Genomic DNA, 25,744 nt, shown 5'->3' with positions numbered 1-25,744 from the left:
GGAGGGCAAGTAAAATTAGATTTGGTACAAGAGTGTTGCAGCTGTCATCAGATGGGGTCAGTTCCTACTGTGTCTTGAACGTCAGGCAGCAGGTTTCCGGGCTATGGAATAAAAATCAAAATTCATGCAACAAATCTTACATGGAACAACACGAAGGGGTTTCCTGCTCAGGGAGCTTTTCTTATGTGGTGAAGATTCTCACTATATGCTAATGAACAAGTAATGAACAGAAAAATAAACACTGCGGTTTCAGATAAGAGAGAAATTAATAAAGAAAAGAGAAGTAGAAAAAATACCTGGAGTATGTTATTAACAAGCTGCTCCTTGCTTTTGGTGTTATAATATTTAACAAAGCCCAGTGAATAAAAAAGAAGAGGAAGATGACAAAATGCTTTAAAAAAAAGAAGAGGTGATAAACTCTCTCTTTCTACACGCCCACCATTCTTTTCTTAGAGCTAGAGACCTAGACAAAGGGAAGACAGAAAACTAGTCTATAAGGAAAGGTTAGTAAAACCTAGGAGCAATGGCTAGAAGAATGGATCATTTAACTATGCTCAAGAAGGGAAAAAAAAAGTGACCATTCAAAATGTAATTAGAAGAATACACAGAAGAACTGTACAAAAAAGATCTTCACGACCCAGATAATCACACTGACCTACTGACCTAGAGCCAGACATCCTGGAATGTGAAGTCAAGTGGGCCTTAGAAAGCATCACTACGAACAAAGCTGGTGGTGGTGATGGAATTCCCTTTGAGCTATTTCAAATCCTGAAAGATGATGCTGTGAAAGTGCTGCACTCAATAGCCAGCAAATTTGGAAAACTCAGCAGTGGCCACAGGACTGGAAACAGTCAGTTTTCATTCCAATCCCAAAGAAAGGCAATGCCAAAGAATGCTCAAACTACCACACAATTGCACTCATCACACACGCTAGTAAAGTAATGCTCAAAATTCTCCAAGCCAGGCTTCAGCAATATGTGAACCATGAACTTCCTGATGTTCAAGCTGGTTTTAGAAAAGGCAGAGGAACCAGAGATCAAATTGCCAACATCCGCTGGATCATCGAAAAAGCAAGAGAGTTCCAGAAAAATATCTATTTCTGCTCTATTGACTATGCCAAAGCCTTTGACTGTGTGGATCACAATAAACTGTGGAAAATCCTGAAAGAGATGGGAATACCAGAGCACCTGACCTGCCTCTTAAGAAATCTGTATGCAGGTCAGGAAGCAACAGTTAGAACTGGACATGGAACAACAGACTGGTTCCAAATAGGAAAAGGTATATGTCAAGGATGTATATTGTCACCTTGCTTATTTAACTTATATGCAGAGTACATCATGAGAAACGCTGGGCTGCAAGAAGCACAAGCTGGAATCAAGATTGCTGGGAGAAATATCAATAACCTCAGATATGCAGATGACACCACCCTTATGGCAGAAAGTGAAGAGGAACTCAAAAGCCTGTTGATGAAAGTGAAAGTGGAGAGTGAAAAAGTTGGCTTAAAGCTCAACATTCAGAAAACAAAGATCATGGCATCCGGTCCCATCACTTCATGGGAAATAGATGGGGAAACAGTGGAAAGAGTGTCAGACTTGATTTTTTGGGGCTCCAAAATCACTGCAGATGGTGACTGCAGCCATGAAATTAAAAGACGTTTACTCCTTGGAAGGAAAGTTATGACCAACCTAGATAGCATATTCAAAAGCAGAGACATTACTTTGCCAACAAAGGTCCGTCTAGTCAAGGGTATGGTTTTTCCAGTGGTCATGTATGGATGTGAGAGTTGGACTGTGAAGAAGGCTGAGCACTGAAGAATTGATGCTTTTGAACTGTGGTGTTGGAGAAGACTCTTGAGAGTCCCTTGGACTGCAAGGAGATCCAACCAGTCCATTCTGAAGGAGATCAGCCCTGGGATTTCTTTGGAAGGAATGATGCTAAAGCTGAAACTCCAGCACTTTGGCCACCTCATGTGAAGAGTTGACTCATTGGAAAAGACTCTGATGCTGGGAGGGATTGGGGGCAGGAGGATAAGGGGATGACAGAGGATGAGATGGCTGGATGGCATCACTGACTCGATGGACATGAGTCTGAGTGAACTCTGGGAGTTGGTGATGGACAGGGAGGCCTGGCATGCTGTGATTCATGGGGTCACAAAGAGTCGGACACGACTGAGCGACTGAACTGAACTGAACACTGAAGTTACTGGGTACTCAAGGTTAGGATTCTATATAAAGAAAATATTAGCCTCCACTCAGACAGCAAAAGGATTCGGCCCAGAGGAAAACCAGCAAGTACTATAATTAGTAAGAACCTAGACTGTTTTCCGGAGAAGGTAATGGCACCCCCCTCCAGTACTCTTGCCTGGAAAATCCCATGATGGAGGAGCCTGGTATGCGGCAGTCCATGGGGTCGCGAAGAGTTGGACACGACTGAGCGACTTTGCTTTCAGTTTTCACTTTCATGCATTGGAGAAGGAAATGGCAACCCACTCCAGTGTTCTTGCCTGGAGAATCCCAGGGACGGGGGAGCCTGGTGGCTGCCGTCTATGGGGTCACACAGAGTCCAACACGACTAAAGTGACTTAGCATAGAATAGCATAGACTGTTTTCAACATTATGTTAAGACATACACATATCAATGTATAACAAATATCAGACTTAGTTTTATGAATGATCCATGCTGGAAGATCTCGGAGAAGACGCAAAAAAAGACAGTCATGGTGAGGAACATGAAAATATGAGAAATGGGGAAAAAAGACATTTGAAGGAGGGATAAGGCACAGAGATGGACTGACATAATGGACAAAAAAGCACTAGCTTTTGCTTTTTACTAACATAGAATGAGAATAAAAAAAGAGGGGGCCCAGAACACTATCAGGAAAGGGCCACGTCTGTCTAGACAACTAAAAGGGAATGGATGATCATCAGGTCACATTCTAATAACTGTATATGAAAAATGTTCTGGAGGCTGAGAATTTCGATATGTGGGATGGAGGTGAGAAAAAGAAAGATGGGAAGATAGCCAGGATGGACCTTCAAGACCTTCTCCTGCTGAGAGATGACAGCTGAGTTTCTGTTCCTCATGGGTACTCAGTAGCTGCTCTAAGTGCTGACAGTCCATAGTTATAGCCAGTGGTGGAGGGAAGTGATATTCAAAAGGAGGTGCAACATATGTATCATGAATCATTTTTTATTCAAATATCAGAATGAGTAGATAAAAATGATATTCTTCAGAAGAATTACACATTAATTTTTTAATTATGATATGAAGTTCTCCTGGGGTAACAGGTGACATCTACAGAAGTCATGAGTTATCCCATAGTGGTGAGTCCATATCTACCTCAATGATTCGAACCCTAAACAAGACAATTATTGAATTTGAAGAAACAGCTTACAAAGGAAACTAATGCAAATTACCCTAATACTTGGTATTATGAGTATGTAGATGAAACTCAGGCTATGATTCATTCATTTTCAGGGTCCACAGCTACCACTGGATGGTACAAGGCTGCAGGTAAACAGCTGTTGCTTAGTCGCTGAGTCATGTCTAACTCTTTTGTGTCCCCATGGACTGTAGCCTGCCAGGCTTCTCTGTCCATGGGACTTCCCAGACAAGAACACTGGAGTGGGTAGCCATTCCCTTCTCCTGGGATCTTCTCGACCCAGGGATCCTGCATTGGCAGGCAAATTCTTTACCACTGAGCCACCAGGGAAGCTGTATTTATGTATTAATCATACTTTATCACAAAGAAGGAGGGTAAATTATATGTCACCTAGAGTTAAAACACATCAACTTGAATTTTAGGGAGACATGGGAAGACTCAAACACGTCTCTGTTAAATGAATCAAAGACTGTACCTGTACTGCCATAATACTCTTACTTTCAAAATTCAGAAATATATCACTTAAGATAATTTACTGGCAGGATGAGAGGTAAAGACTTTTTGTCAGTAGAAAGGTCAAATAATTTTCCACAATGCAATGAAATTTTTAAGCTTTACAGTTTTACTATAGGTGACCCAAGGGAGATCCCCTTAAACAATTATATTGAAAATTACATTGTGAGCTAATAGAATGTGAACAGCGAGGTACAAGCCTTGTGTGCTGTCCTCTACTGCTTTTTCTGAAATACATAATCTTGGTGGGTTTTGTTTTAAAAACTTTTTTTTCCAATAAATGTAGGTAACTGTATCCATGTAAAAACTAAGAACTCATCTAACAATGAGGTATTTTTCATAGGGAGGACTTCCAGATATAAGTGCAGGATATTTTTTTAAGGACTATAGCATGCAACAAAGATTGACAGTTGAGCCAAAGAAAGTAAGAAAAAAAGTCGACTAACCTAACCCACCTGAGCTCGGCTCACAGGGGTCAATGTCCTCATCATCGCTGGGACACTCTGCTGAGGCCACAAGGATGTCATCTGTGGTCTGTAAAAGAAGCACATTCAGTAGATTACTTTCAAGGGACCTAACAGATCTTTTCATCTTTGTCTTGTGGACTAAACATCATTTGCATTTACCTGACAGATTGAGAAACCAAATTCAATATTTCCCTTCCCAAGGACACAGAGCTTACATTCTTCAACATATGTTAGGTTCCTCATGGAAGAATTGGCAATATTTGTGAAACCTTGATTCTAGCTTATTTTTCATGAGGACAGGTGGCAGCCAACTTGTAGATACCCATCCATTTAACTGCACAGTGAAGCTGCACACAGGAGCAGACAGCGATTTAAAAAACAGCCTGGCAGAAACAGATGATCTGAAATTCATTACAGCCCTGGAGTGCTACAAGGTATGCATCAGTGGGCTTTATGCCGGGCTTGTGCCTGGCTTCCTAAAAGCAGAACAGCTATAACCTTTTATATTCATGACCAAGTAGAATTCAATGTATCTTTGAGATATAGCCTGTCTTTATTAGGAAACACAGATTAAGCAGAGAATATTTTTTCACTGATGCAAAAAGGGAAGCAAATATAGTTCATGGAAGGTATTTTTAAAAATTTTTGTTGAGCTTTCACACTCAATTCTAATCTTTTTAATATTCAAAAATCAGGCATTATCTCCCCATTGTCTTTGCCACCATTAAAGTTTCAGAATAAATGAAGAGTACTGGGGGGATGGTATTTTACAGCAAACAGGAGAGAGGTGACAGTTTTCTTTGTGACATTTTAGTTGCTTCATTGCACTTACAGCAAAGAAGATAACCACGAGTGTAATAAAAAGCAGAGTGTGTAAATCCTAGCAGTTAGTCACATAATCAACATATTTACAAGCATTAAAGGCTATTCTTTACTGTCACTTATAAGCAGCAGTAAAGTCAGCACAGATATTTCATAGAAACTGAAGGTTTGCATCATATTTGGCTAAAGCTAAGGCAACACAGAGAGAATTGAAGGTACAAGAAGGAAAATATCTCATTACATCTGTTAAGGATTAAGAGATTATAACTGTTTAGACAATACTTAGAAGTGCAATATTGATGAAATCCTTATTGAAAAGTAGAATTATAATAGGAGTCTTAAAGGAAAGAAAAAATAAGAAATATGATAAAATATATTTTTATTAAGGGAGTATCTAATAGAGGGTAAAGTGTGCCACGCTTAGTCACTCAGTAATGTCCGACTCTTTGCACCCCCATGGACTGTAGCCCACCAGGCTCCTCTGTTCATAGGGATTCTCCAGGCAAGAATGCTGGAGTGGGTTGCCATTCCCTCCTCCAGGGGATCTTGCCAACCCAGGGATCAAACCCAGGTCTCCAGTACTGCAGGCGGATTCTTTACCCTCTGAGCCATCAGGGAAGCCCAATAGAGGGTAAAGTATAAATATATAAATATTAAGAGAATAGTGTCATTTTGAAAAATGGAGACAAGGGATGATGTATATTTGTGACAAAAATTAGGCTCAGAATGTTTCAAGTACAAGGTCTTTAATTAAGAATAAAGAATTTGTTCAGATGTTAGTGCTTCACAATATAGCTTTATATAGTATTTTTAATAGTATTTTGAGATGGTTTCACATCATTCTTCTCTTAATTCCTTTTGGCAATTAAGTTGGGAGGCCAAATTCATTTATTTCGCTGCTGTCATATTAAAAGAAGAAGTTCAGATGCTGGTTTTCCTGGAATTGTAACTGTTAATGCCAGCGATAGCCACCAGCAATTGGTGTGATAGTCACGTAGGTATCTTTCATTAAAGTGAGCTTTAAAAGGCAAGAACACATCCTTCTTTTGGCACGAGCACGTCTCTCAGGATAACATCCAACCTGACTTGATAATAACAAGTTATTGGATTAAGAGGTCTGCCAGGTCAATTGTTCCAATTCGCTCAGCACTGATAATCTGCTTTTCAAAAGCCAACTTCAAGTAGAAAGCTACTGTTTTTTTTTTTTTTTTTTAAACTACAGTGGATACTCTTTAAAATTAATTTCAAGTTAGAAAAAAATTTCTCATTTTTCTTGAGGCATTTTAACTCTATTGATGAAATCCAGAAAGGGATGTCGTTTTGTTCTTGGTTGGGGGACGGGGAGGAGGAGCAGGACGTGGACAAATTCTTTAATCTAGGGTCTCTCATCCTGGCAGTGACATGGTCCCCTCTCCCTTCCTCCATCTGGGAAGACATTTGGTAATGTCTGGAGACATTTTAGTTGTATCAGCTGGGTGGAGGGTGGGAGTAGGTGAGCTGCTATTAGCATTCAATGAGTGGTCACCAGGGATGCTGCTAAAAATTCTAAGTTGTATGTGACAGCGCCCCCAGCAAAGAAAGATCTGACTCCAAAGTTTCCAAAGTGCTAATGGTGCACTCTGTTCTAAAAACTCAAAACCTGTTCTGTTCCTTGTTTTTCTCATCTGAAAAAATTCGAGAGCACTGTTACTGCTGTTGTAAAGATGAACTTAGTACATGGAAAATAACTAGAATAGGAGCACCTTTGAAATATTTACAGAAGTTGTGATAGTATCAACATTATTGTCTCACAAATGGAGCACTGATTTAATATTTTTTGCACTACATAATTTAATTTCAGATATTAAACTGGAAGTTGTATATGTGAATTATTCTCAACTTTACGTCTTTTGTTAGTTTTTATACAAGAATAGAGTAGCTCTATTGGTACTTGGTTGAACTAAGTTTCCATCTTTTGCTTCCTAGATTTAAATTCTGAATTAGAAGTCAAACATAAGAAATAAATAATAAAGGTTTCTTCCTAAAAGAAATTCAAAGACAAGAAATGAGTAACTCAGTGTAGTGTTTCAGGCAAACTAAATTATTTAGGCTGCACAAGTTAAATTTTGTTTTAAAAGTCGACCTATTTTTTACATTCCACAGCCTTCTGGAACAATTCCACAGCCTTTTGGAACAATTCCACAGCAAACAGAAAGTGTCAGAATGTTCTCAGTGTTATCTTTCACAAATCACAGTACCTAAAATAACAAAAGATGTCATAGAATAAATAGTACCTCCTATAGCTCTTTACAGTAGAAAAAAAAAGTCACTGTACAAATATGACCCTATTGTACAACTATATTTTAGTTTTTAGTGTACTTTCCCTGATATAAACAATACACTTTTTTCATATTTTTCTCTCAGAAATTAAAATCCAGCAATAGTCTTGTGAATAAAAGATCTCAAATCAATAGATGCCGTGATAGAAATCATCACTGTATGAAAAATCAGGAAGTGGCTCAAGTGCAGGGAGGAAAATCAAATTTCATTCCAGGGGCTGAATTAACTAAACACTTTTCTAGCCAAAGCTGTGTAATTTAAATTTAATTCACTATGTTTGGAACTATCTCCCTATGACATGCTGTTGAAGAGAGGTATAAGAAACTCAAATATGTCACATTAATCAATTCTATTCTTCAATATACTTTTCCCTGATGTTTATAACCTTTCCCAGAAAAGAGACGACCTGCTGAAGAAGACAGAATACTGATCAAGCAAAGGCACTGTCTTTTCATAACCATACATTTAGATAAGTGTCCCTAACTGTGTATTTAACCACTCATAGGTCAAAGCGCATGCTGGTCTTCCTTAATTCAGAGTGGTCTGGATATTTTTATGGCCAACATCTGTGCTTGTTCAAAATGTCTGCTAAAACTACTTTATGTTTATTTACCTTTAGGGAAAAAAAGACTTGTACACAATTCAAGAATTAAAGGCACTGAAACTTAATTCACATGTTTTATGGATCAATACCAACATGGTATAGGGGAGGAAAATGTACTCAGAATGGGAGGAAAAGGAAGTTTTTAATGAATAATAAGACATTAGAAAACTCAGGAGGTGGCTTATTTTTAGTTTATTTTACATACTAAATCAACATTAATTTATTTAATATTCAGAGTTATTAGGTAGTGACCATTCAGTGGGTTAGAAAGTAGAGAAACACTGATGTATTTTTGTTCTGCAGAGAGACTTTTTGCCTATCACCACATTTAATGACGGAATTTGTGGCATATTTACTTTTTGAATATAGCACAATTGCATATCTGTGTGGTAAGAAGATATGATGAGAGGATAGATAAACTTAGTCTGTAATATTATATCCTTGCTCAGAATAGCATTGCTAGACTTTATCCCTCATGGTAAACAGTTTTGCTGAAGACTGAAACATTCTAATGGAAACACCTACAAGAAAACTCTACCAGGACAAATCTACTTTGTAAGGAAAGGAGCACACTTAAACTGTGGAAAGACATCCACTGTGAATTTGATACCCACAAAGAAATTCTTGATTTACTCTGAAATTTCAATTGAAACTTTATTTCTAAACAGCACCAGTAGGGGACGTCGCTGCTGGTTCAGTGGCTAAGACTCCGTGCTCCCAACACAGGAGGCATGTTTATAGTTTTGATCCCTGGTCAGGGAACTAAGATCCCACATGCCATGCAGTGTGTGGCCAGGGGAGGGGAAACAAACAAAACAAAACACAGGAGCAGTCTATTCAGCTATACATCCAAATACAACATAAAAAATAGTTGTCTCAAGCAACGGTGCGCCCTCATTGTAACAGTATTCAGTCTCATCTCTTAGACTTATCAACTTAGACTAAGCTGCCTGAGACAGCTGATTGAGTGCAGTGCCACCTAACATGTGATGTATTTGACTAATTGATGGACACTTGTTCTGGCTGATACTTCTGTTTACATGAAGCTGCTCAGGAAGGAAGAGAACATTCATATCTGCCTTTCAGCACTGAATCTGATAGTTTTCCCTATCAGATTTATCACTAGGTGAACTTTCCAGAAAAAAAAAAGCCAGGATTCACAACTAGCAACACAAACTCCTCAAACTAGGTCTGAACCATTGCACTGATAATCTACCTGGCAAGAAGTTTTAGGTGGGGGAAGTTAGAGTTTTCACCAAAGGAGAAAAAGTGCAAATAAAATAAAATAAAGACAAAAAAACCCAATTGTAAGACATATATAGAATTCCCAAACAATATGATCAAATCAAACCACTAAAGAAATATATCAAATTGGTAATTTTAGTTAATCCTATTTAAAATGTAGAAGGACTTTACAAACTTTGCATATTCCATCATCTCAGTGAAGCTTTGGTTCTTATTTTTCATTTTTTTCTTTGAGTAGCAGATGCCACATAAAGATATCAATCCCATGCTCAGTAATCTAATAAAAGTAATACTAATAATCTGAGATCCAATACGTGAAGGATCCATTTTAGCTCCAGCACATGAGTAACAAAGAAAATGATCAATTGCTGCTAAGTTGTGTCAGTCATGTCCGACTCTGTGAGACCCCATAGACGGCAGCCCACCAGTCTCTGCTGTCCCTGGAATTCTCCAGGCAAGAACACTGGAGTGGGTTGCCATTTCCTTCTCCAATGCATGAAAGTGAAAAGTGAAAGTGAAGTCGCTCAGGCATGTCTGACTCAGCGACACCATGGACCGCAGCCTACCAGGCTCCTCCATCCATGGGATTTTCCAGGCAAGAGTTCTGGAGTGGGGTGCCATTGCCTTCTCCGGAAGATCAATTAGTCACCAACAAATTAGTCACTCATCTGGGCACAGCATTTTCTGATGGGCACAAAATATTGTTACTACCTGAGAGAGTTTAAGTTGTGATTCCGAACTGCAAATAATTGATTATGCCCATTCTACTCTAAAACATAGGAACAATTCACTCATTAATAGAAACAACAACAATCAAACTAATAGCTTATTTTGATTGAAATGTAAGAGTGCCCCCATCTCTATTACTTCATTAAATATTTACCAACAACACGCTTATGCAGAATGCAGGTGAAGGTACTATTACTCTGAGTGTTACAGTTAAGTGCCAAAAAAATACCCGTTTGTAGACTTATTCACCCAATTTTAATGTTTGAACATTGGCATTCGTGAATATTTAGGGAAAAACTGAAATATCCTTGAAAACAGCCAGCTTTCACATTTTTTAAATTTTTTTCCCTCAATTGATGCTTTAGGTTATTATAAAAAGTGACCGTAAATCAGCTGTCTTCTTGGAAATGATAGACTTGAAAACCATTCGATTTTCTTCAGAATTTCTTGGCTGTTTAAAATGTATGCAATGGTTTCAGAACAGTGCAAGCAAACTGGATAGAAAAACTTACCACATAAAGATATCACGAACGCCTTACTCATTCTAACATGCATTTTTATATGCATTTGATACTGGTCATCCTAACAGGAAAAACTCTAAAGGGGAAGACAGGGATGTGGAAAGAATGCTATAGAAAAATGAACTTATGAGAGAAAGAAATGAACTGAATCCCTGCTTAATGAAACAAAAAAATTATATTTTAGCAAAGTTATGCAAAAGAGTGTTAGTCGCTCAATTGTGTCTGACTCATTGTGACCCCATGGACTGTAGCCAACAAGGCTCTTCTGTCCGTGGGATTCTCCAGGCAAGAATACTGGAGTGGATTGCCATGCCCTCCTCCAGGGGATCTTCCCAACCCAGGAACTGAACCTGGGTCTCCTGCATTGCAGGCAGATTCTTTACCCTCTGAGCCACCAGGGAAGTCCCTGCAAAATAAAAACCTGGTATCAGGAAGTTTGAAATTAATCTTTTAAATAAAAAAATAATTTTTATCTTTCTTTAAGATACTGATGACCTCTACGCTCATTTCCATTTTAAGCCAGAGCAAGTAGGAGCATTAGCCAAAGGAAAAGTTAAAAGGAAAGTTTAAATTTTCAGAAACGAATTGGAATAATCTATTCTCTTGGATGCCCATGAATTAGAATTTGGGAGTGTAAGACCTCCAAAGAATGCTGGTAGTGGAGTGGAGGTGCTGAAAGGGAAACTAGAATATGCATGTGATTAAACACGCATTTCCTCTTGGTTTGCTTTGGTTTTGAACAGAGACCTTTCTGAAATGGATTTGGACATTTCCAAATTAAATAAATAATGGCAGATGTTTACAGTGTAAATCTATGCTTCCAGCTGTGTCAGTGTCAATCTTTAGTCTAACTATTATGACTGAATAGACTAATTAGTTACACAGGTTGAACTGAAAATCTTTACTGGTAATGAGGCCAAAACAGTTTATAATTGTAAAAAGCCTATGGTGGATAGTTTCAACAACATGTCCCCCAAACCCAAGTTTCCCTTGTTGGCGTTTAACACGCTGGCAAATGGAATCATGCTTTAGTCAAGCAGTTGGACTGAGTCAGACCCTAGTGATCATTAGTCCAAGTTCTTGATTTTACATATTAGGAAACTGAAGCTAGAAAACGAAGTCTCTTTGTTTGATCCCAATTATACTGCAAATGAATAGCAAGACTATGAGATAATTCTGACTCCCAGTAGATTATGACGGACTCTCATTCCAGGTGATTTCTATCCTTCCATTCATTACTCATCCAGTTATCTACTCATTTATCCATCCATCTTAAACCATTTTGTTTTTTAAAGGGTTTGATGTGATTAAAAAGATATAAAATGAAATAAATTTAAAGTAAATTAACAGGTGGCAAAGGAAAGCATTGGATTTTATATAAGTAACCACTAAACGTATCATAAAGAAAGCCCACAGGAGTACTAGGAGACATATCTACAGCTATTGCATCACTTGATATGGCAGCACATGAAGTGGCACTAAAAAAGGAATAAAATGAATTCTGGAGTTTAACTGTTTACTCCACTTACAAAAATTCAAATATTTATAGAACAATATTTCTGAAGGAAATGGCAACCCACTCCAGTGTTCTTGCCTGGAGAATCCCAGGGACGGGGGAGCCTGGTGGGCTGCCGTCTATGGGGTCGCACAGAGTCGGACACGACTGAAGCGACTTAGCAGCAGCAGCATTGCTCTGAAATGGAGTAAACCCAGAAAAGTTCTTTACTTGTGTTAATCTTTTCTTAACTTTCTTTTTTAAAGACTTTAAAGATCTGGACTCTCACCTCTGCATATAAATGCATAACTAAATACTTTGGGAAAGAAAGAAAATGTAGATTATTGAAACTTTTCCTATTTTACCCCTTGACTTAGAACATTGCAGGCCACTCTGGCTACAAAATTAACTCAATGGACCCTTTGTCTCTCTTCTCATTAATCCACTGATAAAAACTTCCAAAGTCTCTCTTATTAACTTCTGTTTTCAAAACATAAGTGGTAATGAGCTATTTATCTTTGTCTCTCTCACATAACCATTATTAGGGTTTTGTCATATTATCTCATTACATCTTAGGAATAAATAAGTGGAAGTGACCATTTGTGAATAATACTGGTTGCTTCTCTGGTTGCAATCTAAATATGTATTCACTGATCAGGACAGTCTCATTTACATCATACCCCTAGAATTGGAGGTTTGAAGTCAAGGTAAAGAAGGAGCCACAGGCAGCTAGTCATCCAGAACACTTCTTCCCTGCAGGGCAGGACCATGAGAAAAGTTCCCTTGATAGAGCTTAACCTGGAAATAAATGAGAACTTCCATCCCACACAATCCTTGAAGTATGCGACAGCAAGAAATAGGGATGTGGTTGGAAATAATGTTGATATAATTGACAGCTTTTTGACCCATTTGTTGTATATCTGCAAGGTTCTATACCAATATCTTACCTAGTATCTGAGCAGCATCTCTATGAGCGCTTCTAGCAGAGTGATTGAGAGTAAACGTGATCTGGCTGAAATGTTAAGATGTTATTGTGTTCATGAACTAAGAAGATGGAGTCCTTGCTGGTTATAGTTAAACTGGACCTCCAAGCTTCCAAATTTGACTATTTCACTCCTTGTGATGCGTACTTACTTTGGTTCCTTGTACATATTTGGAATATGTTACTGTTGAACCACTTCAGTTTACTTCGCTGCATGCTGATCAATAATATAAAATATATATAAAGTCTTGATCTGGGTTTTATAAGTAGTATTACCATCTTGAAAAGGTTTCTGTGTTTGCAACAGTACATAAGAATATGTACATTATATACATAAATATATATGTGTATATGTATTATATATACATGTGGAAAAATGTATATACAATAATTTGTATATGACAAAATAACTTCTCCATCTCATAGGGATATTATGGGGATCCATTTTGAAATGTGTGAAAGCACTTTATAAATATGAAAGTTCTCACAAGCAATGTTTATATGCCATTATTACAACTAATACATAATTATTTTTTTTCCTCACATGACAATATGAAGAACTGTTCTGAGGAGTGCTTAAGGAAGGCAGCCAAATATCCACTTAACTGAATATATTTCATTTTCATGTCACAAAATCCTTTTGTCCCCTCAGTTATTCGAATAAGATCTGTATCTCTCACTCCAAATGGCCCTTCATATAAAGGCTGCTAATTCTTGGGAAGATCCCTTTTATATAGGGATGTGATTTACTTCAGCACCGCTTGCTGAGTACACATGCTTCAATCTCACTGGTAACCTACAAGATGGACAGTGCCAGTACACATCTCGTTCTGTCATTTCTTCTTCTCCAGGTCAGAGCTTTGAGGGAGTTACTGTACAGATGCAGGGCTATCGGAGTTCCCTTGAAACTCTCCTTCTCATTCACTTTTCTGGGACTTAGAAGATTGTGACAATTGAGTTGACTCTGACTCATGCCCTATTATATCTAGAGCAAATAAATGAACAGAAAGTAAGAAAGAGAGATCACTTAGCAATACTGCTAATTAAAGGAGAGACAGAGAAACAGAGACAGAAGGAGAAGAAACAGGGAGGGGAGGTGAGGGGAGAAGAAAAAGAGACTCATTCTAAGTGCGATACTTGCATCACAATGCTTCTTATTGTGGTGGTTGTATCAGTGTTTATAGTTGTGATGTTGCCCTTGGTCACGTTCCTTAGATGCATTAAAAATATGAGGATTAACTTTTATAAGACACTGAACAATACTTTCTTAGTGCATTAGAACAGTAGAGGTATGTGCCTTTCCAACTTGTTTTTAAATCTAAAAGTTTTTGAACTGCCTAGCTATATGTTTTATCTTATTTCATATATTTCTGTGGGACAGGATTTTTTTTCTATGATTATAGCCCTTGAACACCTATTACATTTGTCACAGTTCAATAGAGTAGATTTAAAATGTCATCACCATTGACTGTAATGGTAATGATGGATAGCAAAACATCAACTCATATACTTTAAACAATTTTGTCAATTATACCTCAATAAAGATGGAAAAAAATCTTATCATACTCTAAAATTGGCTTCTTTAACCACCTGCAATTTCAATATCAGCACTTGATGAAAATAATTATGATTGTGAAAATTGAATAAAGTTGAGTGAAGAATTCATCTTTAAAAATAGAAGAAATATTATATGTGACACTTGAATTGGTAGAATCATTTGAAATAATCTTTTCCTGATGGTCATCCTCTCTAAGCTCACTATACCTGAGTGTATTTTTGTCACAATTGCTTATTTATAACAGCTCATTAAATCTCAAAATAAGAGTGAGAAAGTATAGATTATTTTCCAGGAGTATAACTCCTAAGAGTGGGAGATGAGAATTGTGGCAAAAATCACACTTTTTGAAAGATTTTATCTGCCTTCTACCATCTCTAGAAGTGACAATGAAACTTTATAACTGGTTTTTACATTATACCTCATGGCTGGAGATTTATGGTAGAGAAATAGCAAAAAGTGACATTATCTTTAACTGTAAAGAGAAAATGACTGAAAGTTAGAAGGAAAGAAAAGCTAAAAATGTCTTGCAATAAGTTGGTCTGCCTGCTTTTATGAAGCATCTCCGCTCCTTTGAGAAAGCAATAAGATATAGCCTGCTTTAAAGAAAGGTGAAAAAAAAATGACAGCTATTCTGCTTTTTTTTTCCTATGTAATATTTCCCCAACTCAGTCTCCTCTGCACTCTGTTTCAGTAGTCTTACCCTGTGAATACTTTCATTAGATTATAAAGAAGCTATGCCTTTAGAATGTTTTCCTTCAAATTCCAACTACAGAATGTAACTTTTGTCTTTTTCCTGAAATAAATCACATAAACATGGCTGAGACCAGCCATCAGATAAGTGATCATAGGATGCACTCTTGAAATTTATATCATTTGATAGATTTTACCATACACTCACTTATTCACTAATTCATTCATCCATTCACAATCATTTACTGAATACCTTTGATTAATAAGAGGTTAAGCAAAGGAGGAATATAATATGGAACCAGATTTCCCTGCCTAGAATTGTTTGGAGAACTTCAGGTGTATGATAAATAGAGGCCATCTATGAGCAGAAAATCTCTCTTTGACCCTTGAGCATGGAAGGGGTATGAGTGTCAGAGCTAAATTGACTAGGCTGAAATTGTAACTCCACCACTTATTAGCTACATGATGTTGAGCAAGTTGTCTAGCTTCTTTAGGTTTCTTGCTGTAAAAATGACATTATTTACACCAGTTTTGCAGAATTTTTATGAGGATGAAATTCTCTAGGGCTAGATAGGCAAGCTGTTTAGCACAGGGGTTGGCACTTAGAAGATGTTACTGAGAGTATTTACTATGTAAACAGTAAAGCAGGCCCTGTATACATTCTTGCTTTGTTCTCCCTTTAACATCGAAAGAAAAGTTTATTCCTAGCCCTGCTGCTGCTAAGTCACATCAGTCATGTTCGACTCTGTGTGACCCCATGGACTGCAGCCTACCAGGATCCTCCGTCCATCGGATTTTCCAGGCAAGAGTACTGGAGTAGGGTGCCATTGTCTTCTCCGATTCCTAGCCCTGGATTCCTGCAAACTTCAGACACAGACATCCCTTTCACAAACTAAGTACAATTTCCTGGCTTAAAAACACACATCTGTGTTTAAACCTCCTATAAACAGAGTAAATTACATAACTGAATTGAGAGCTCTTTTTAAAACACCTCAAAAAACATCATAATATTGCGAGTGTATTGAAAAGCCCAGGGGCTTCTCTTTTCTTCTCCCTAGCTGCATGATGTAACCAAGCATTTGTCAAATGCTACTGTTTCAGAGTCTGGGAACTCTGAGTTATTTTTTTCCAGTTCCCTTAGAGTAAAGAGAGGGAAACTCTAAGTGGGCACAGTCAGATGTGCAGTGGCAAATCACTGCACCATTAGTGAGTGGTAAATTACCTGCCAGCCAATTCAGGAGACATGGGTTTCATCCCTGGGTCGGAAGGATTCCCTGGAGAAGGAAATGGCTACTCACTCCAGTATTCTTGCCTGGAGGATCCCATGGACAGAAGGAGCCCATCAGGCTACAATCTGTGGGGTCCCAAAAAGAGTTGGACGCAACTTAGGGACTAAACAACAAATTTTATTTAGTTTTGCCATAAATGACCCCTTGGATCACAATAAACTGTGGAAAATTCTGAAAGAGATGGGAATACCAGACCACCTGATCTGCCTCTTGAGAAATTTGTGTGCAGGTCAGGAAGCAACAGTTAGAACTGGACATGGAACAACAGACTGGTTCCAAATAGGAAAAGGAGTTCGTCAAGGCTGTATATTGTCACCCTGTTTATTTAACTTATATGCAGAGTACATCATGAGAAACGCTGGACTGGAAGAAACACAAACTGGAATCAAGACTGCCAGGAGAAATATCGATAACCTCAGATATGCAGATGACACCACCCTTATGGCAGAAAGTGAAGAGGAACTCAAAAGCCTCTTGATGAAAGTGAAAGTGGAGAATGAAAAACTTGGCTTAAAGCTCAACATTCAGAAAACGAAGATCATGGCATCCGGTCCCATCACTTCATGGGAAATAGATGGGGAAACAGTGGAAACAGTGTCAGACTTAATTTTTCTGGGCTCCAAAATCACTACAGATGGTGACTGCAGCCATGAAATTAAAAGACGCTTACTGCTTGGAAGGAAAGTTATGACCAACCTAGATAGCGTATTCAAAAGCAGAGACATTACTTTGCCAACAAAGGTCTGTCTAGTCAAGGCTATGGTTTTTCCTGTGGTCATTTATGGATGTGAGAGTTGGACTGTGAAGAAGGCTGAGCGCCTAAGAATTGATGCTTTTGAACTGTGGTGTTGGAGAAGACTCTTGAGAGTCCCTTGGACTGCAAGGAGATCCAACCAGTCCTTTCTGAAGGAGATCAGCCCTGGGATTTCTTTGGAAGGAATGATGCTAAAGCTGAAACTCCAGTACTTTGGCCACCTCATGCGAAGAGTTGACTCACTGGAAAAGACTCTGATGCTGGGAGGGATTGGGGGCAAGAGGAGAAGGGGACGACAGAGGATGAGATGGCTGGATGGCATCACTGACTCAATGGACATGAGTCTCAGTGAACTCCGGGAGTTGGTGATGGACAGGGAGGCCTGGCGTGCTGCTATTCATGGGGTTGCAAAGAGTTGGACGCAACTGAGCGACTGATCTGATCTGATCTACTACTATTTACACACACTTTTCTTTGTTTAAAAATGTTGTGCTAAGTAAAGGTCACATGTAAAACCTTCTATCTGAATGTTTAACCATGTCCTCTTTTGGATAGTTTGTCTCCCTCTCTCTCACTCTCTCTCTCAATCTCTCTCTCTCTCTCTCTCTTGCCTTGCATTTACAATCAGTTCCTTTCAATTCTAACATGTTTCCTGGAAGTTGCTATCATGCCTCTCTACCTGGATGAACTTTTTCCTCCCCCACACACCTCTGCAATCCCTTAATCTTATCTTCATTCTCATTACTAGCATGCCTGCTGATTAAGGACAAGAGTTAAGCCTTCTACTGACAAAAAAAAAAGTCACTTCTCATTATGAGAACTTTTGAAACACGTAAGTGTCATCATGTAAACAGAAAGACAAGCTTTTCTTGATGGCTTGGTAACACCGTTATGAGTGTCAGTGCTACCTGTAACACAGTAAGGACCTCAGACGCCAAAGAGAACAGTATCACTGGCCTGCGCCAGAGGTCCTCACACTACACTTCCATGTTTCAGCTGATGCCTACTCTTACTAGTGTTTCTCTTTTGTCTATCACTTTCAGGTTTTAAAGATGCCGTTTCTGTCTTCAAATTTGCTCCTTCGTGTCTGCTTTGAGATGAAAATCTAGATGATCAGATAATCAACGTTTTCTAACTATCTTAGAAATAGTGTCAGAGAAGCCCTCAAACAAGAAAGTCCAGGTACTTCAGAGTCAAGGTTTATGGCCTAAAATATGCAGGGCTTAGTTGCCTCAAAACGCAAAGTTCCTTCTGAAGGCAGTGCATTTATTGGTAAGTGAGTAAGTACCCAGTAATATTTGTACTGTGATAATTCTCAAAATGGTTTTTCTTACGTCATTAATCCCAAGAAATTCTATTGGAACTAGACTCCAAACTCCTCAATCTTTTTTTTTTTTTTTCCCCTCTAAGGTTTAGTCAGATAGAAGCCAAGACTCCTTGGTATTCACCTGAGTTTGCAGGGAGGGGCGTGTGCAATGTAAGAAGGAAGAGGTTGCCTTTTACTATCTTTGACCACCTCGCTAGCTGAAAGATGGAGGAGGAGTATGCTGGCTTGTATTTATAGGTGGAATCTGATGCTGACATGCAAGGGTTCAACTATATATCCAGAGTCAGTGATTCATTTAGTGTATCCTAGAGGGAATACGGAGAAGGCAATGGTACCCCACTCCAGTACTCTTGCCTGGAAAATCCATGGACAGAGGAGCCTGGTAGGCTGCAGTCCATGGGGTCGCTAAGGGTCGAGCATGACTGACCAACTTCCCTTTCACTTTCCACTTTCATGCACTGGAGAAGGAAATGGCAACCCACTCCAGTGTTCTTGCCTGGAGAATCCCAGGGATGGGGGAGCCTGGTGGGCTGCCATCTATGGGGTCGCACAGAGTCAGACACCACTGAAGCAACTTAGCAGCAGCAGCAGAGTGAATACATTTAGGGTAGAGAGAGAGATCATCTCTGGTGGAGCTACTTTTCTTGCTTCCCACATCCAGGCTTTCACCTAACAAATTGAGGTGTGCTAGTATACTGCCTTGCAGCGACTCTGCATGGATAGACCTGAGTTTAAATCTAGAGTTGTTAGAACTTGGGTGACTCACTTAACCTCTCATCTATAAAATGGGAGGAATGCAGTACTAACCCTGGTGATATAGTTGTAAGAATTAAGAAGATCATGATCAATGAAATAAAACCTATACTTTTTATGGTAAGGCAAGAGAAATTTAAATAAAAAATCTTCTCTGACCTTTGGCCTCTTCTCTCCCCAAACTGTGCTTTGTGTATCAGCATTATGCATTGACCAAACAGGTCAGGAAGCAACGGTTAGAACTGGACATTGAACAATAGACTGGTTCCAAATAGGAAAAGGAGTATGTCAAGGCTGTATATTGTCACTCTGCTTATTTAACTTCTATGCAGAGTACATCATGAGAAATGCTGGGCTGGAAGAAGCACAAGCTGGAATCAAGATTGCCGGGAGAAATATCAATAACCTCAGATATGCAGATGACACCACCCTTATGGCAGAAAGTGAAGAGGAACTAAAAAGCCTGTTGATGAAAGTGAAAGAGGAGAGTGAAAAAGTTGGCTGAAAGCTCAACATTCAGAAAACTAAGATCATGGCATTTGGTCCCATCACTTCATGGGAAATAGATGGGAAAACAGTGGAAACAGTGTCAGACTTTATTTTTGGGGGCTCCAAAATCACTACAGATGGTGATTGCAGCCATGAAATTAAAAGACACTTACTCCTTGGAAGCAAAGTTATGACCAACCTAGATAGCATATTCAAAAGCAGAGACATTACTTTGCCAACAAAGGTCCATCTAGTCAAGGCTATGGTTTTTCCAGCGGTCATGTATGGATGTGAGAGTTGGACTGTGAAGAAAGCTGAGTGCTGAAGAATTGATGCTTTTGAACTGTGGTGTTGGAGAAGACTCTTGAGAGTCCCTTGGACTGCAAGGAGATCCAACCAGTCCATCCTAAAGGAGATCAGTCCTGGGTGTTCATTGGAAGGACTGATGCTGAAGCTGAAACTCCAATAATTTGGCCACCTCATGTGAAGAGTTGACTCATCGGAAAAGACCCTGATGCTGGGAGGGATTGGGGGCAGGAGGAGAAGAGGACGACAGAGGATGAGATGGCTGGATGGTATCACCAACTCGATAGACATGAGTTTGGGTGAACTCTGGGAGTTGGTGATGGACAAGGAGGCCTGGTGTGCTGTGATTCATGGGGTCGCAAAGAGTCGGACAGGACTGAGTGACTGAACTGAACTGAAACCTCCATATCAGGAAATATATCCTCTCAACCATAAAGAGTAACATTCTCTTAGCCTCAACAAGGCAACTCCTTAAACAATAGCATTTCTTCTTGATCTTCTAATGGGTCAGATGACCTATCTCAATGCCACTTAGATATGGATTATGTAAACAGTCATTAATATGTCATTTGATGTACAGATCTCTGTCTCAAAAAACTTACATAACTGTGCCTTGATTTCTAACCAACAGAACAGTACTGAGAACTTTCTGAAATGCCTTTCTGTGGTTATAATCCTCAAATTTGGCACAAATAAAATTCTCTATGTATTTTTTAAAATCTTTTTTGACATTAATTTTTTGTCAATATGGGGCATAATAGACAGTAAATAAATCTTATCTCTTCTCACCTATGTTATTACATAAGGCATGCAGGTATGTTTGAAGTATACCTGGTGGCTTAGACAGTAAAGAATCTGTCTGCAATGCAGGAGACCCAGGTTTGATCCCTGGGTTGGAAAAATTTCATGGAGAAGGGAACGGTTCCCAACTCCAGTATTCTTGCTTGGAGAATTTCATGGACAGAGGAGCCTGGTGGCTACAGTCTATGCGGTCACAAAGAATCAGACGTGACTGAGTGACTAACACTGCACTAGCCTACCAGGAGGCAGCACATTTGTCATTTGAGAGGGTAATACCCCAACATCCTAACAACCACAATAGGTTGACTATCCACCTTTGCCCTTGCCTCGAATAATATTGTGAAGTAGGAGGAGAAAATAGTTAAATATTGCATGAAGAATGCAATTGTACTTTCTCCCTGAATTTCTATTTTGCTTTTCAACTTTTAAACTCCACTTTATTTAAAAACATACTTCCAACCATTCCAAAGTATTTTCAAGTTGGAAAGCCTTTTTGTTTCACAATAAGCTAACTGCAGGTGCAAACTCAAGGGAGATAGACCTTGAAGTTTTAAGTATGTTGCCATGGTGATGGCTTGCAAGATTGTGTATGAGTTCCATCTTAACTCTCAAGCATTCAACCGAGTTCATATGTGGAGGTTCAAATCACTAGGCAAACAATGTTTGCCATTCATTGGGTCCTGAGAGGTTTAGAAATAACTGTCTCTGTTGCTTATAGCAACCAGAAATCACGAAAATTCTGTCTATATATCTATTTATCTATCTTTGTATCTATCCAGCTATTTATGCAAGTGTGGAGATCTAGTTATTTATTACCTACTCTTAACTAGCCAGTCTCCTCAGTTCGGCTGCTTTAAGTAAAGCTGTATACATAAATTCAACAGTATCATTTATGCCATGGTTACAAAGAGGTGCACTCCCAAGATGAAATAGCTTTAAAATTATTCTACTGAATTTCACATTAATTTCTTCTTCAAAATGGATGTATCCCTATAAGAAGCATGATAATTATTTAGGGATGTTCAGTTAAAGCAAATTTCCATTCTAGTGAAATGTGGAGGAATTGCTTTTTAAAAAGGTCCCATCCTATAATGCTGGAAAGAAGATTAAAGTGTGTAATTCGAGTCACTGTCAAATGCCTTCCACCCCCAAGCAACACTACCACTACCAAAAGCAAAAAAGCATACAAAAGAAGTAAATGCATCTTATTTGAACTATCAGGATCTTAATTGCTCTTATATGTTTCATCTGATGCTTCTGAATTCCAAAACCTTCACAAAGAACTCATGATTCATTGGTAATAAAAGCAGCAATTCTTGACAAAAACATTTTCCTGCCATAAACGGCATCTACAGAACACTAACATTGGAAAGTTTTAATGTTACTGATTTAAGAAATAATTCTTAACAAATTCTCTTCAAATTACAAGAGTTTTTCCATCTAAAATGGTACTATGAAAATTAAGCCAATAATAAAAAGATTTAGTCACGGGGAGGGGTGGGGTGCAGAAATGGATTTCTAAGAGTATACAGTGTTTAGATTTCCTAGCAAAAACTTTTGTTGCAAAGGATCCATCAGGATACAAAGTGCCCTACATAAAATAAGACCACAAAGGACTTAGATTTGGTTAGTCACAAAACCTTCACAAAAATGTTATTAGCTACCAAAGTCTGGCAGTTATTTAAAATTCACTTCACTACTTTACTTTGACCCATCTTCCAAAACACACACACACATGTTGCAGAGAAGAAGCCTATGTGACTCCAAGTTGGAAACTCTTAGACTTGCTTTCCGTTGCTTTTGTTATTAGAATCATACATCAGAGCCTGCATCAGAGGACTCTGCCCATCTGCCTGACTGTAAACTACAGTGCCTTTGTTCACCTCTAAGAGAGAATCTGACCCTGCCCACCCATGAGTAGCTACAATAAAAAGAAGAGATTAACACACCCCTTCCAAAGGCTGACCATTCCTGGAGATGTTATGCAAGACCGAGGACCCTTTCTCTTTATTTCCCCACTGCCTCTTCCTCTCTATTCTGCCTTTGGACTCTAGTTTCTAATCGCTTCTCTCTGACTCTATAAAAGAAATTGGCATGCAGACCCCAACAACTTTGTTACTTTGAGATATTGGTCTGCCATCTCAGGCAGCTGGCTTTTGAATGAAGTCATTCCTTGCCTCAATACCTTGTTTCTTGGATTTATTGGTCAAGTGTGCAGCAAGTAGAGTGAGTTTGGACTCAGTAACACACACACACACACACTCTCTCTCTCTCTCTGTCGTTCACACTCCTCCATCTAACAGCTCCTTGATACACTGTGAAACTATGGTAGTGCTTCCCTCCTCTCCCCCATTCTAAAAAGCCTACAGCAGTGCTGGAATTAAACAAATGAGAACATGATAATTAGCTATGCAAACTGTCAAGTAGATCTAAAAAGAAAAACAACCCAGAAAACACAACAATCAGCAGTTTCAAGTTCTAACAAGAATCTACATTGAGTTCCATTTATTTTAAACAAAAATAGATCAGGTCTTTGAAAAATGTTCACTGCAATTTCCATGGAAATAGGGCAAATCCGCTAATGAGTCTTTTACATCTCTAATTTCTCTGATGCTGATATAGTATAAAGTCTTTGATCCTCCACTCTTTCCATGTGACTTATGCTCTACTCTTCTATAACCAGATTTATTCCTTAAGTGAATAGCATCTAAAATGGTTCCAAAGTGGATATGGAACAGGTAAGTGGGTTAAATCACATGCTGTGACCACCCTAAAACCCCAAATCCCCCGAGTCTCAACACAATAGCTTTATAAGAGGTAACAAAGTTAAATGGCAAGCTGGAAAGTGAAAAGAATTCTTAAATTATCTGGTGCATTTGTGTATGAACAGAAGAGAACAGACATTCAGTTCTTTGGGTGGAGAGTACAGGCTATATATTCTGTAGCTAAATCTCTGGGGATCCTTTACTATCTTCTCCTTCTTATAACCATGTTGAGTCCCTGTGAAGCAACACAGACTACCTCCAACATATACATGCTTTATCTGAAGTATCAGTCTAAGGCTTACATTGACAGTTAATGTCCCCTTAACCCATTATGCAGCCAGTAATAGAATTCTTTTTTAAATCCAGAATTGTGATAAACACAATTGCTTTGAAATTTGTGTTTGCTTTAATTCTTTTATCTTCCAACTTGTAGAACAACTGCCTACTTTATAAAATTGAGATTGTAAGATGGGATGCCTGAAACTAGTCTGGGATAGGGCACCGCTTTCTGAGGTCAATCGTTATCTAACCCACTGACCTGACACAAATCACCCTCCATGCCAGTAAGTAGGTTAGTGCAGATGACTCCTCAGGTCCCTTTAAAGTGCAACAATCAAGGGTAACACAAGAGAACCTTCTGGTACAGATAAGTCTCTTGATTTTGGTGGTGGTTATAAGTTACACATGTGATAAAACTGCATAGAACTTTATAGATCCACATGCACACACACACAAATGCAGGTATATCTGGTGAAATCTGAATAAGTTCCATGATTTACATTCTGGTTTTGTTATTGGACTATAGTTATATAAGATGTAACATGGGGGGAAACTGGATAAAGGGTGTAGGGAACCTCCTATATCTTTCTTTGCAACTATCTGTGAATCTATAACTATTTCAAAAATGCTTAAAAATATATATAATACATGCATGCATACATAAATATAATAATCTGATTTCATGAAATGTCTTGTTGACCGTCAAAGATAAATGCCAACACACAGGGCCTGTTCTTGTTTTTCAGTTGCCGAGTTGTATCCAACTCTGCGACCCTGTGGACTGTAGCATGCCAGGCTTCCCTGTCCCTCACCATCTCCTGGAGTTTGCCCAAGTTCATGTCCATATAGGGCCTACTGCTTTCAATAAAGTGAAATTCATTGGTTCCAAATAATCCACCTTTCAGCTAAATGTGACAAGTTTTTACCTACAACAACTAGTGGTTTCAAGCTGGTTAGTGGAACTTGCCTGCTGGTCCAATGGCTTAGATTGCATGTTCCCAATGCAGGGGTCTGGCTTTGATGCCTGGTCAGGGAACTAGATCCCATGAAGTGAAAGTCTCTCAGTGGTGTCCTATCTCTGTGACCCTGTGGACTATACAATCCATGGAATTCTCTAGGCCAGAATACTGAAGTGGGTGGCCTTTCCCTTCTCTATGGGATCTTCTCAACCCAGGGATCGAACCCACATCTCCCACATTGCAGCTGTATTCTTAACCAGCTGAGCCACAAGGGAAGCCCAAGAATACTGGAGTGGGTAGCCTATTCCTTCTCCAGTGGATCTTCCTAGCCCAGGAATCAAACTGGGCTCTCCTGCATTGCAGGTGGATTCTTTACTGATTGAACTATCAGGGAGGCCCCAGATCCCATATGCCACAGCTAAAAGATCCTGCATGCTACAACCAAGATCTGGTACAGCCAAATACTCTTGCCTGGAAAATCCCATGGATGGAGAAGCCTGGAAGGCTGCTGTCCATGGGGTCGCTGAGGGTCGGACACGACTGAGCAACTTCACTTTCACTTTTCACTTTCATGCATTGGAGAAGGAAATGGCAACCCACTCCAGTGTTCTTGCCTGGAGAATCCCAGGGACGGCGGAGCCTGGTGGGCTGCCATCTATGGGGTCACACAGAGTCAGACATAACTGAACTGACTT

General features: G+C 39.0%; 1 protein-coding gene across 3 annotated transcripts in view; it reads right to left on the bottom strand.

Moving 5' to 3' along the window:
• NRXN1 (neurexin 1) overlaps window positions 1-25,744 on the bottom strand; it is a 1,230,870-nt gene that overhangs the window by 29,791 nt on the left and 1,175,335 nt on the right. For 2 of the 3 annotated variants that reach the window (XM_070379598.1, XM_070379600.1), the window contains one exon: window positions 4,351-4,429. In XM_070379598.1, coding sequence (XP_070235699.1) covers window positions 4,351-4,429 — 79 coding nt within the window. Of the gene's footprint in view, window positions 1-4,341; window positions 4,430-25,744 lie in introns of all 3 variants that reach the window. The other variant, XM_070379599.1, reaches the window with a different exon arrangement.

This window comes from Bos mutus, chromosome 11, assembly GCF_027580195.1.
Source record: "Bos mutus isolate GX-2022 chromosome 11, NWIPB_WYAK_1.1, whole genome shotgun sequence".
NCBI classification, from domain to species: Eukaryota; Metazoa; Chordata; class Mammalia; order Artiodactyla; family Bovidae; genus Bos; species Bos mutus.
The sequence above is the reverse complement of the archived record's forward strand: the minus strand, read 5'-3'. Positions and strand labels throughout refer to the sequence as shown.